Source organism: Sciurus carolinensis, chromosome 11, assembly GCF_902686445.1.
Source record: "Sciurus carolinensis chromosome 11, mSciCar1.2, whole genome shotgun sequence".
NCBI classification, from domain to species: Eukaryota; Metazoa; Chordata; class Mammalia; order Rodentia; family Sciuridae; genus Sciurus; species Sciurus carolinensis.
Window position 1 is genome coordinate 116,391,511 of NC_062223.1, and position 13,616 is coordinate 116,405,126.

A 13,616-nucleotide genomic window follows, 5' to 3' on the forward strand; every position below is an offset into this window, starting at 1 on the left:
CAAGTGTAAACAGAATATAAGGTCTATGACAAAGGCTGACATAGTAATGTGCTGATCATCATGTTTCTCTGGAAAAATAACTCCTGAGGGACACCTAGAATTAAAAAAAGATCCCCAAAGGACATAAGCTAAACATAAAAGACCCCCATGAGGGCAGAACAATGCAGTGTCAGACTGTAAGAGCAGAAAAGATGGAGACGAGGAGAAAAGAATAAGCATCTGTTGGGCACAAGTGTAGAACCCAGAGTTACAAGAAGGAAATTTATAGGTGGAGCAGAAGGCAGCTCTCCAATATTCCCTCAAGGTGAGTTTCAATGTGTACCAATGACATAGGTCCTGAGAGATTTTCACTCGAAAAAGACTATCTGTTTCATCAGAGTTTTAGTTGAGAATCTTCATTCTTATAACTCCTAACAGACTACTTTTGCTAAATTATTCACAGTCATTTATAAAAGCTTATCTTCTGTCTTCAGAGTTCCAACGTGGCGCTAATTAAGTCCTGGTCTGCTCAGAGTTCACCTATCTCTGCTGATTACATGATGTCCAGCGGGTTACTAGTATATAAACACACTGCATCCAGCTTGCAGTGAGTACTGGTTGCAAGATTTCATAAGAACACGCACATAAAGGGGATTTCCTTAGACTGTCTGCTACTTAACCTTCCCAATTAAGACAGCTTTTCACTGTCACCCCCAAAAGGACTGAAATAAAATAAACTTGAGCAATTGATGGTGACTTTGAAAGTGTGGCATGAGCGTGGAGACAGTTTCAGAATGGAGTGGCTAAGATTTTTAGTCATCAAGGTATTCACAGAAGACAATCATCTTCTTATTCAAAATGTCACCTCTCTTGTTTCCAGGCTCACTTGGGTTTGAAGAAGTTTCCCTGGTCAGGAAAGTTAAACTCATTTTTATTTCTTCAAGAGAATGAATTATAAATGTTAACAGAGAGGTAGCAGAAGATTTTGCTATCCAAATATTGAAAGAATGACTTCTCAAGCACATCACTCAAAAGGATGCTGCATTCCTGCTCTGCCACTCACAAGAGATATATCTTCCTCCATATCCAACCCTGTTGTTCAGTGGTGACATGATATGAAGTGCTTACTCTTTTGAAGATGATGAATGTTATGAATTATTAAAGGTGAAGTCTATTGAATATTACTACAAATCTTTTATTTCCAGTTGGCCTTCTGAGGGCTTCACTTCCTTGAAGGTCTCAAGTTCAATTTATCTATGAGTCAATATCTAGAGTCATGGGAATCAGCTGCAGACAATAAATAGTCTGCAAGATAATGGGAAAGAAGAATCTAGCATTGCTTCAGGACCCAGTAGAAAACCTTTGCCCTGTGCAGTGCTTAGTGCAAGGAGCTGAGAAGATGTGAGTTCAGGATGACAGCTGGATTCTACTTAAAGACAGTCACCATCAACAGGAGACTAATCAGAAGGGTGCCTGTCCGTGAACCTCAAGGAGCTCACACTGCCATGTGGCTACTCACCGATGCTGATCAGGTACCAGGTGAGGAGGCCAGACCCGGGAACGGAAAGGCTGCTGTCCTAGCTGCCGTTGTAGGTCCGGTGGGATCTCAGCTGTAGGGTTGGTCATGGCCAGTGTATGTCTTTTGGACCTATTTGCCAAGTACCTGCAACAAGCAGGAGCACATTTCATAGTAAAAAAGACAGACAGGAATACTCCTCCATAAGAAGCAACAGAATTTAATCCAAAGCACTCAGTGAAATAGTGCCAGAGATCAAAAAGTGCTCCAAAGCAAACAGATCCCTGAGAGGATGACTAACTGGCCAACAAAAGTTGGCTTAACACTGAAGTGGTTGAATTTTGAACTGAAGAGTACTCATTGAAGAGAAGAGAGAAAGCAGATCTAGCTCACAAAGATAGGAAGATCAATTTTCCTTTCAATCCATTCAATAAAATAAATTATTTTCTACAGGTTAATTTATTTCCTCTTTTCCCTCCAAATTTCTGAAATACAAGTCAGACAAAAGGAGTCCTAAGGCCTATTCCTAGAGATGAGCCAAGAAGGATAAGTCTTTTGGTCCCACATGCCCCAGGTTTTAAGGCTGTTCTTATTAGAGGTCATAGAAAACAGACTCTTCTCTTTGGGGATGAATTCCAAAACTACCTCTTTCCTCATGACCGGGGATTAATTACTGAAGAAGAAAAACTAGACCCACATTTTGTAGAGGATGAAGAAATAAAACCACGTGGAATGTTTAGAATTGTTTTTAAGGGGAGAAAAAGGTGAGGGGGGGGGGAACAGAAGAGTTTCAAAAGCCCAAGAGTCACAAGCTGATGACTTTCTCTGAAGACCTTCTAGACCCATACTTTGGCAACGCCATACACAAGATACCAGTCCCCTTTGCCTGGTGAATGGCTTCCATACCACTGCTGCTCTGAAGGCAGTAAAGTCCAAGAACAAAGAAGTCAAAATAAAATATTGCTGTCCCTTTTAAGATGGAAGGCAGTGGATCTCTTCATTCCTCATCTCTTCATGACACCAGTAGGGCTCGGCGGCCACCTTACATACCCTGTTATCAGCAAACTACAGAAACAACAGCATCAAGAGGAAAAAGTCACCACACTTTCCTTCTATCAGTTAAGCTGTGGAAGAAGCTGGCCCACCTAACACCCCTGTTCAATATGGTTTTCTTTCCACGTGGGACCAGCTTCATTTTGAACAGCAGCTCTTGTACAGAGCTCCTGGTAGTAGGAAGAGAGTCCCGGTCAGCAACCATCAGGTTCTGAAAAAAACGGTCTTGTTTCATTCTTAACTACCTAGCCCATTTAAACTAAAGTCAGTTAACAGACTGTAATTAGCAGTATGTAAACTTGCCAAAGAGTAAGCCATCAGTGATTTAATATCCATTTGATAAAGACACCCAAAGGTTCCCCAAGCCCACGAAAACCATTTTATTTCAACTTTCCTCAAGGGAAAACATATAATCTTGAAGAACACCTGGATTTCTGGGAAAATACATGCTGGATTCTGGTGAAACCGCTCCCCGGAAAATAAGAAAGACAACTCCCACCAGGGGACATGCATGGAGCTGAGGACCCGGGTTAATGGGACTGAGGTCAAAATGAACAGTACAGCATGCCTGATGGTCACTGCCGTTCTCTGTGAATTAGGCATCTCTCAACAAGGTTCTGCAAACAATGGATATTTGCATCTGTCCCTGGCCCGAATCCCATATTTTTTTTCAATATCTCTTTGTTGGCACAAGGGAGTGGAAGAAACACACAGCAAACAGTACAAGAGGTATTCATTCATTCTCCTGGAAAGGAAGAGTCCATGCCAGAGGTCCATGGCCAGACTAGCTAGGATCACTGTCATCCCAAATCTCCAATTTCTTTTCAGTAAACAGTTCTTGGCAGGTAGGAGCAGGCTTTGTGCCTTGTGAATACTATCAGAGTTGCAATATGAAGGCAGGGGACAAGGAAGGAAGGAGGGAGGAGAGAAAAAGTTCTTATGGTTATTGCTGTCACTTAGGGGACTTCCAATGGTGCTTACAGAAATGAAATTTTCTGGGTAGTCTTCTGTTACTTCCATGTGGGGAGGAACATGCCATCTGGCTTGAGCAAAGAGACCACACAAATGTTGAAGCTGCACTGTACCACCTCCTTGGGCAGAGGTGACCTTTCGTTGGTTGCAGGGGGAGCCTGCCCAAGGACGTTCTGCAAGCACTGCCAGATGTCACATTACCTCTGCACAGCTTCCTGATCTGGCTCCCCATCCGAGCTCTCCTCGTCCACAGGGGTAACTGCTGGCACTGCCTGAAGAGAGACAGGAAGGAAAAGCTCAAGGTGGCAGCTTATTCTCTAATGTTTCTAGATATTCTAGTAATGGGGCTTGGAACAGGATTTTCTGTTAACATCCTTATTTATGATACTTTTGTAGGACACCTGGGTTACATGGAACTTTCATATACCATTTTCCCATTTTTACCTTGCTCAGGTGACAGTAATTCAGATTTCTTCCTCTTACTCTTCATTCATTGACTCATTTATTCAACAAATAGCTGAATGCCTACTACATTACAGGATAAAAGGTGAGTTTACAAATAGAGTCCTTGACCTCATTTTATAGTCTAGTGGAAGACAGAGACAAGCAAACAATTAAAAAGCATGACCAGGTTCTCCACAGTCAACAGAAGTGGGTGCTTAGGAATTAAGGAAGGCTTTCTGGAGGAGGTAATTGCTAATCGTAGACCTGAAGGATATACCGAAGCTAGCCAGACAAAGAGGAAAAGTCTTCTAGACTGAGGGAAATAGAAAGTGCTTTCTGAAGTCGTTAGAAGGCCTGAAAATAGAGAAGAAAACTATTTACCTATCATGTCTAGGAATTGACCTGTTGTTTTATATTAATGCCACTTCCAGTGTTTCAATGTCTTAACTCCAAGAAAGCATAATGATGTTTTCAGAGAACATTTTGTACATAACATAATTGTGTAGTTGCAATTCAATGCTTTAAAATAGCTGTTACCCACCAAAACATGCAAGTGAAATGAGAACCACCACAATACATGCATCACCACAGTCCTACTTCCATCTGCATGAGGACTGGAATGCTGAGTATCCTTCTACCTTGCCTTAGACTAGAGCAAAACTCATACTTCATTACCACAAGAGCATTTTTTAAAAATGGAAGATAATTACAAAACAAACAAAAAGCCTGTTGAAATAATTTTAACATTTGAATGCTTCCAGGGTTTCAGATCCTTTATGATAGTTCTATAAGGGCAGAGTGAACAGTCTGGCAGGAGGTGGTTACAGCTGAGGCAGGGGAGGGACACTGTCACCAGTTCCAATGACCTTGAATATTACACAAAGAAGTTTATTTTGAGAAGGGCAGTGGTCAGTCACTAAAGAACTTAAGCAGGAGCATGATGTCATAAGACTTGAAAAAGTCAGCTCTCTTTAGTTGCAAGGTGAAAGAGGCTGGTGGCAGGGAGCAGGAGATATGTCTGGAAGCAAGAAAGCCAGTTAGGAGGCCACCATGTTAATCAAGGCAATGGGTGACAGTGATCTGAGTTAAGGAAAGTGGAGATGGAGAGAAGATCTTTAATTCACAAGTGTTAGATAACTGATTTAACAGAGCAAATAAGGGAAAGGGAAAAGTTAAAGAAAAAAATCCATGTTCCTAGCCTGTATAACTAATCAAGAGAATGACAGTGCCATTTACTGTCACCCAATAGGAGGAAGAGATTTCAAAGATTTGTATTAAGTTCATTCGGGGACATGCTCAACTAAAATAAAGTACTTGTGAGATAATGAACTATAGCTATCCATAGGCAATCATACACACAGATGTGTAGAACTCAGAAGAGTGTTCTGGGTGGAGAATCAGATGGCAACTGAAATTATGGGAGTAAATAAGAATCATGCAAAGAGTATCTTAAGTGAAATGGGAATAGGGCTTAAGAGAAAACTCTGGATTTTGTCAACTTCAAGAAACAAGCAGAAAGGAAATCTGAAAAGGACGGATAGGAGGAAAACAAAGAATGTACTGGCACAGAAGCCAAAAAAAGAAAATAGTTCAAGGGAAAAAATGGTCAACAGTGACTAATGGAGTTGGGACATCCAAAAAGATAAAGATTAAAAATGCCCACTGGATTTATCGACAAAAGCTTGTTAGTGACCTTGGCAGAAACCGTTCCAGTGGACAGAGTAAGTCACCCCACCCTGAAAAGCTGTCCCTGATCCCTTCCCAACCAATACTGATCTTGCCATGCACATCTCTGCCCCCTAACAGTCCGTGATATTCACTTTGGCACTTATTCACACATGGGCTGTTACCATTGTTCAGATACTTCACATGGGCTGATTTTGTTTTCCCATAACATAAACTCAGCACATCAATAACTATGATATATAATTCTTTTGTTTTCTGGACTGCAGGGTTAACTGAAAGTTCAGTAAATAAACTTACACCAGTCTACAAAGTATTCTGTCACTAATCCATGATAAGGTAAGTACAGATATCAACAGTAAGTTTCTAGACACTTTATAACAATTTAATGTATAATTTTGTCTACTGAATTAAAATTTTAAAATTAGCCCTGTATTTTGTTATATTTTTAAAATTTCATTATTCCAGTGATTCACTTTTACTGTACCTTACAAAGGTATCAATTAATGATGGACTGAAGGGTTAAAAAAAAGATTTGAGCTGAGTGTGCTGGCACATACCTATAATTCCAGCAGCTCAGGAGGCTGAGACAGGAGGATTTCAAGTTCAAAGCCAGCCTCAGCAACTTAGTGAGGTCCTAAGCAACTCAGCAAGACCCTGTCTCTAAATAATATACAAAAAAGGGCTGGGGATCTGCCTCAGAGTTTAAGCACCACTAGGTTCAATCCCTGGTACAAAAAAAATAAGGTTCCCAACTACAGTTTGAGAAGCATTGCCCTAAATTGTCAATATGAATATAGTTAGTACCCAATCTTATTGTATGATGAGAATGAACAAATGAATTAATGAACTATGACAGAAAAATAACCAGAAATAAATGGAACCCAGAGGAGGAAAGAAAAAAAAAAAATCTTTGAATGTGGCTCATAGACAAGGAGTGTGGCTGGTCACAGAGGTGCATACCTGTGATCCCAGCTACTCTAGAGGCTGAGGCAGGAGGACTGGAAATTGGAGACTAGCCTGGGCAACCTAGTGAGATCATGTCTCTAAAAAAAAAAAAAATTTTTTTAAAGGGCTGCAGGTGTAGTTCAATGGTAGAGTACTTGCCTAGCAAGTCTAAGGCCCTGAGTTTGAACCCCAATAGTATCCCCACTACACACAAAACAGTGTGATTGAGAGATACCAATTGACTAGGCCAAAGCTGAATAATCAAATAATCAAGATTGTAGCAAAATTTGAGGTGATGCTGACTGAAGGAAGTAAGATGGCAATTTTGGAAACCTGTCTAAAAAGCAATTAATTCCAAAGAGTGCTGTTTGATTCAATTGCTTTCTGTCCATCGGGGCAAGTTGTATACGAGAAGCCCCAAGCTTCAGGAACGAGGATGGACTTAACAAGGGTGCCTGTAAGTGGTTGTTGAGGAAGAGCCTCTCTGGGAGCAGTGCTCTGAGGAGAACTGATCTGGTAAAGTAAGGGAGTCAGTCAAGAATAAACACTGGAAGAGTCTACTAGCCTGAAGACAACGAGAATACACTGAGTATCAAAATGTGGAGAAAGAGGGAATTCAGACATGTAAGTGGGTCCTGGGTTCCCAACCGTAGGCCCACAACCTTCTTATCGAAAACCTCTGAGAAAATCAGTTGGGTTCTGTGGTGCTACTCACTGGTGTCATGGTGACAAGTGGGGAGGGTCCCCGTGGGCGCTTCAGCAGCTGTTGGGCATGCAGTTGGATGTTGGCTCCTCCATCTGATGCCCTCCGGCCAAGGGGGCCCATTCCATTCAGCAGCTGTAGGGTGGGTGGCTGTAACAGAGACTGCTCCTACCAGGAGAAGACGGGCAGGATTCATTAGTAAGATAGGGGTAAAATAGGGGCGAAAACAGCACAACTCTAGTCCACTAAAATTAAGGGGTTCTTTGATCATGATGTAGACTAGAGAAATCCTCCTTTTGCCTCTCACCCAAGCTGCTTTACAAAGAAAATCATTCTTCTCTATAAGGAAACCCTCGAATCCTAGGGAAGGTCCCTCAGTCTCTCAGAGGAAGTTCAAGTTTATTTTCCTGGGGTAATACTCCCACACCAAAGGTACCTTGTACTCAAGCTGCCCGGTTGGCTGCAAATTTTGCATGGGCAAGAGGTTGTGCATGAAGTTCATGTTAGGGGCCACCTGCAGGAATGGAGCCTGAGGAGTGACTCCAGGAAAGCCAGGAAGGAGCTTCTGCAGATCTTCCATAACTTCCGTGCTGACAGAAAATAGGAAGACAGAGAACTGTGGTTAATATTCTTACTCAGATGTACTTAAATCCCCAAATTGATGACACTCATTTAGTACAGTTTATTTATTTTTTTTACTTTTCTCCTAAATTTATATTTCTTCCCAGAAAGCAGAAGCCTAATGTGTGGATTTGATTCTGACATTTTACTACCTGGGATTGGGGACCACCATTCTTCACGGACCACTCACGTAAAACCAACAGCTCTGAGCCAAGAGGAAATGCTGGCACAAGTCCAGGTCAGGTTTGCAAGCCCTGAAGTGAACAGCAAGTTTCTGGGGAACATGAGCCATTGCTAAGACAATGGTTGCCTGAAGTAGCAACTGATTCACCAAGGAAAGAATGCAATTACTCCTGTCAGTGCTGACAGGACAGATAAGTACTGGATGTACAGGGCTGTCATGCTACAACAGTAGGTTCTACAGCAGACTTTAAAATAAGAGACCTTTCCACTAACAGCCACCTAGGACTCCACCCCTTTGCAGCTGACACACTGTGTGGAGCCAGAATGTTCCCCCTATTGCCTGTTTGATCGTAGGCCGAGAACAAGAAACAAAGCAAGCAAAACAGCAGGCATGAGAGTTTTGGAAATTCACTCAGAGAAAAGAGATATTTATAAAGAAAACCAGCTTTGCCCCTAGTTGAACTCTCAGAACACTTGCTACAACCTTTTCTTTCCTACTCAGCAAAGAAAATATTCATAAAAGAGGTAGGCTATTTTTAATGTTGAGAGTTCTCAACTTGAGAACAAAAATGGAGTGAGCTGGCCTTCGGTCCTTTTCCCCAGAGTGAGGGCATCAGAGAACAATGTGAAGACAGCTTTGGGGAAACACTTAGGCAAACTGATATGTTGCTGAATTCTTGTTCACTTATATATAAATAAATGTATAAGTCCAGATGTATAAATTATATCACATCACTTGTTCTCCCTTCCTAGATGAGTCTTGCCTTAGAACATGTGGCAAACATTTTGAAAAACTGTCAAATTTAGAGGAATTTTAAGGGGTACTTCCATGTAACTTAGACACAGAGACCTCAATCTTTGTGGGCAAAGTTGCCATCATACTCCTCACCAAAGTACTGTGAATAATTGGTACGATGATTGTTAACAGCCCACCAGAGCCACCAGGGATACTGTGTAGTTTTTAAATCAAACCAATTTTGATCTACCATGGTGCGTTAAGGGTTAAAACTTATCTTAGCCACTTAATTTAGATCTCATCCAGTGGTGAAAAATGTGCCATAGTAGGCACTGAAAGCCAGGTGGGAATTCTCTGCCTTGGTGCTGGGCAGGGCTCTCACACAGACACTCACCGTGGGTCAGCCACACCCACTGTGTGCCTCCTCATTGACAAATAGCGGACCAACGCTTCAGGGGAAGGTTCTTCACCCTCATCACTGTCCAAGTTCACTGCCCCATCCGGCTGAGGTTGGAGGGAAACACAATCAATTAGAAATAGGAAGGAAGGAAAGGAGGTGTGGATATGGGAAAGAAAGTGGTTTCATCAGCAGCTATTGGAGGGTGATGCTACTTGCCTCCACGATTTGGTTCTCTGGGTTGATCAGTTGTACCTGGGGGACGCTGATGTTCATAGCGGTACCTGCCTGCTCCGCCTGTAAAGTAGTACATAAGTACACACAAATACCTTAAGCATTAGAGGGAAACAATGATAGCTCTTCACAGTAGTCCTGACTGCTAAAGTCTTTGGCTCCTCTGCCCTTAGAAGTCACAATAAGTAAGCATTCTTTAGAGAGGACAGTATCTCCCAATGGTTTGCTATTTCTTAAAAAAAAAAGGAAAGAAGAAAGCAATGATTGTTACCATCCATCCTCTCTGTCAAAGAAAGGTTCAAATCTTGATTGGTCTCTGACAAAGGAAGAGATGACAGAGGTACGGAAGAACAGGAAACTCTCTTGACTTGGGGTTGGTGAGCATCGGCTAACCCTTACCCCCTGGTGTTACGTGTCCTAAACTAGGTCACTGGAGACATTGCCCACCTGGATATTGACTGGTGCTTGAAATGCCATGGCTCGGGGCATGCTAGGAAGTGCTCCGAGACGCAGGGTTTTATGTCTCTTATGTCGATCACACAGCAGGCTGTAGATTGCACTATAGTGATCATAGGCATCTGATCTTAATGACTACCAAGAGAGAAGGGAAAAAAGTAAAAAACCCTGATGAAATGGCATGTCAATGACCAAAACCCTTTCAATAAAAACATTAGAAGACCAGAGCACCTTCTTTCCTTCCTTCCCAGGCCCAGGAGGGGCAGAGGAAGAGAAAAAGGAGGAAAGCAAAGAGACCCAAGTTCTCAGGAAGGAGAAAGAATAGAAAGCAGGATAGAGGAAGGACTACTACACCTCACTTTGTTCTCCACTCTTTCCTAGATACCTGTAGTGTCCGCTCTTTGTCTAGTCCCATGTCTTCCATGGCCAAGAGGACGTCGTCATTCAGAGGGTCCATCTGTCTTTCTTCCTTCAGTTGCTGGCATTCGGCTATTAACTGTAACATGAAAAGATGCAAGCAGTCAAATCCCCAGTTAATCACCTCAATGTGGCATCATATTCAATGACCAACTTGTTCCATGATCCCTGGCCGAGGATTTTTTGGCCTCAGACAAAGTCTAAGCAAGACAAGCTCTGGTGGTTGGCTGTGAGCAGATAAGATCCTCCTGTTTCCTGAGCTCCCTGGGGTACCTGGGATGGTCATAATGGCTTTAAAAAGATATGCTACAGAAACCACTGAATTGAGCACACTAAGACAAGAAAGAGGAGACACCCCCAAGGAGAGCTCCAGAATTGTGGGTTGTATTGTCTTGAAAGCCAAAACAAACTAAAATTTGGGAACAAATGGTAGGGAACCAGTCTCACCATTCTCTTAACAGTTTAGCTGGTTTTTATAGTCCTTGTTTTCTTCCTTTGCTACTTTAGTATTACACAACAGTTTGTACCCAGTGCCTACCCATCTTTTCAGGTCACATGCAAAAGCGACAGCAGTAGCTCTAAGAGAAGATCCCTGAGGCAAGAGGTGGCCAGCTCACCCTGTCGAAGTTGGGATCAGCATCCCCTAGCTTCATCCACTTGTGCTTACAGATCTGCTCCATTGAGAGGCGCTTATTCGGGTCTAACACCAACATGTGACGGATCAAGTGCTCACATTCTGTAACAGACAAACAGCCTGCCTTCAGTCTCTGGGAGGGCAGGCACCAGTGGATCTGAGGACCTACAGGCAAGACCAACAGGTAGCTTCTCAAGCTCCTTGCTTCTAATTTTGTCTCTCTTTTTCCTTGATTCTTACTATCTTACTACTTACTCCAGCAGCAGGTGGGCAAAGCAGAGACAGTGGAGATGTGACACTATGGATAATGCTTTCACTACAAGTTTGACCAGAAAAATCTGGGGATAATCCATGGATTTAATTTATTTATATTGAGTATAGCCCCATTTAATACAATTAATAGAAAGAAGAATATCCTCTAAAGAGATTCAGTATCTCACAAGGTTCTCAAAATATTCAGTTCTACCTTCCATAAGTATTTTATTGAGTGCATTTTCATGATTTGGGTTTTGCTGTACAATACTTCACTTCAAAAACTCAGGAAATTTGACATTTATGATGGCATAAGGTATATATGGAGAAAGGAACAGGAACGGGCAACCTCTTTACCACACGCTGGGATTCAGTTAGGCTTATGTAGAATTTTTCCAAGGTTATTTAAACGTTCACAGGTACAAAAACTGAGCTGTGTGTGAGCAATTGAGATCAACAGATATTTTTCTCTGGGAACACATACTATAGGTTACACTGCAGAAAAAAAACAATAGGTTAAAAAATCAAGAAACCTATATTCAGATTTCAAAGCCATCTTCTATTTCTCATTTTTCTGATCTGCAATTGGAGCTACTGAGGATCATGTGGGAGTAGCAGTCATGACAAAGGTCGTGGGTGATAATACAGCAGTATTAACACACTCTTCTAAGCATTTTGCGGTTATTATTATCTCATTTAATCCTACAGCAATCCTAAGAGGAATGAATTATCATCATTCCCATTTTAGAAATGGTAAAAATTAGGCAGAGAGAAAAGCTGATAGTGGATCCAAATCCCTAAACCATTAATTCACCATCTTCATCCAAGTCACCATTATCATGTGCTTAGACGCCTACAAATCTCTTAACTGGTCTTTTCTGCTTTCAGGCTTGATCCATAGAGAAGCAAATGGGATTTTTCTGAAGCATAAATCTGGGTCTATCACTACCTTGCATATAACTCCACAATCTCTCCCTTTAATTCTCAGAATGAAAATCCATAGTCCTAGGCCTCCAAGGCTCCTGCCTAGTCTTTGCACATGCTCAGCACACTCCCACCTAATGGCCTCTACATTTGCTCTCTCCTTTAGCTAGAATGGTTACACCTCAGATCTTCCCTTGTCATTCAGGTAAAAGCTTAAATGTCAGTTCCTTGGAAAGCTCATCCCTTACCACCTACTCTAAAGCAGGCTGCCAGTCACTCTTTATTACATTCCATGAACTTTCTTCACATGAATGATTTCTTTGTGAACTTGTCTTATTTATATATTGACTTGTTTATTGTCTCTCCCACCACAACATAAGTCCCATGTCATTTTCACTACCATGCCCAATATCAAATCTCCAATACCAAAAATGGTTATTACACCTAACAGGAGAGTTGAATAAATATCTTTTGAATACATAAATAAATATTTATTGTATTGAATACTGACTCTAATCAAACAAGACCATATTTGCAGAAATGCTTTATATTTCACTGAATCTTTTCAACAATACTATGTTATATACTCTCACTGGCCCCATCTATAAAAGAAGAAGAAATGTGATTTTTAAAAGTTAATGTACTCAACATTGTAAAGTAACAGCAAGCCTGGGACTTCAAAGCTGTGTTCCTGACTACTGTATTAAACATCTTTGGGTTGATATAAATTCCAGTAGGTCTATTTTTCCAGGGAAAATTCAACTCTGCAATTTCCATAGCATTTGGCAAACACCATTCTATACTACTGTTTTGAAAGAAATACTATGAGTAATTAAAATGAATTACTCTTAATTTTTAATATTCTCTAGCTTTAAATATAAAGAAGTCCATAAATAAAAATTATTTTCTATCAGGTATCAATTTGTTCTTGCGGTATGACTAAAAGTATATTCAAATGTAGAGAATCCCTCTAAGACAGAGTAAATGCCATCTACAATGTTAAGCTTCATTAAAATTATGTTTTCAGAGTAGCAAGGCTAGATCCCACAACTGTAGCATCACTGACATACATGCTTATGGGCTGGAATTACTCAAGGGAAAAAAATGTTTTTAATTTAGAAAGTTGCCAAAGACCCTTGCGAGGGAGAAGGCTCTGGCCTCGAAAGTTGTGAAGTTGTTGTCAAGGCCTCTAGATGGCACTCGTTTGTTTTCCTTTGATCTCCACACACACTAGTGCTTAAAATGAGATGACCAAGGCCAAATGACATTCGGATACAAGCTTGAGTTAAAACAGGGATATATTTTTCAAGGCAATTTCCTTAAAAACAAAGCAAAACAAAAAATACCGCCATAGCGAGTTCTAATTAAAAGACATATCTAGTTCCATTTGAGGACCTTGAAACCTATATTTAGTTGTCCTTAACCATTATTTGGACTTGGATACCTTTGAAAATGTCCAGAAAA

The 13,616-nt window shown here is 41.2% G+C and overlaps 1 protein-coding gene across 6 annotated transcripts in view; it reads right to left on the reverse strand.

Moving 5' to 3' along the window:
• The window catches only part of Sik3 (SIK family kinase 3), a 242,324-nt gene that overhangs the window by 20,460 nt on the left and 208,248 nt on the right, over positions 1-13,616 (reverse strand). For 2 of the 6 annotated variants that reach the window (XM_047518809.1, XM_047518805.1), the window contains exons 7-15: positions 10,960-11,078; positions 10,311-10,421; positions 9,917-10,060; positions 9,455-9,532; positions 9,233-9,342; positions 7,735-7,888; positions 7,311-7,466; positions 3,722-3,792; positions 1,499-1,642 (exon numbers count right to left, since the gene is read on the reverse strand). In XM_047518809.1, the coding sequence (XP_047374765.1) occupies positions 1,499-1,642; positions 3,722-3,792; positions 7,311-7,466; positions 7,735-7,888; positions 9,233-9,342; positions 9,455-9,532; positions 9,917-10,060; positions 10,311-10,421; positions 10,960-11,078 (1,087 nt within the window). The remainder of the gene's footprint in view (positions 1-1,498; positions 1,643-3,721; positions 3,793-7,310; positions 7,467-7,734; positions 7,889-9,232; positions 9,343-9,454; positions 9,533-9,916; positions 10,061-10,310; positions 10,422-10,959; positions 11,079-13,616) is intronic. The other 4 variants (XM_047518810.1, XM_047518807.1, XM_047518811.1 and 1 more) reach the window with 2 other exon arrangements.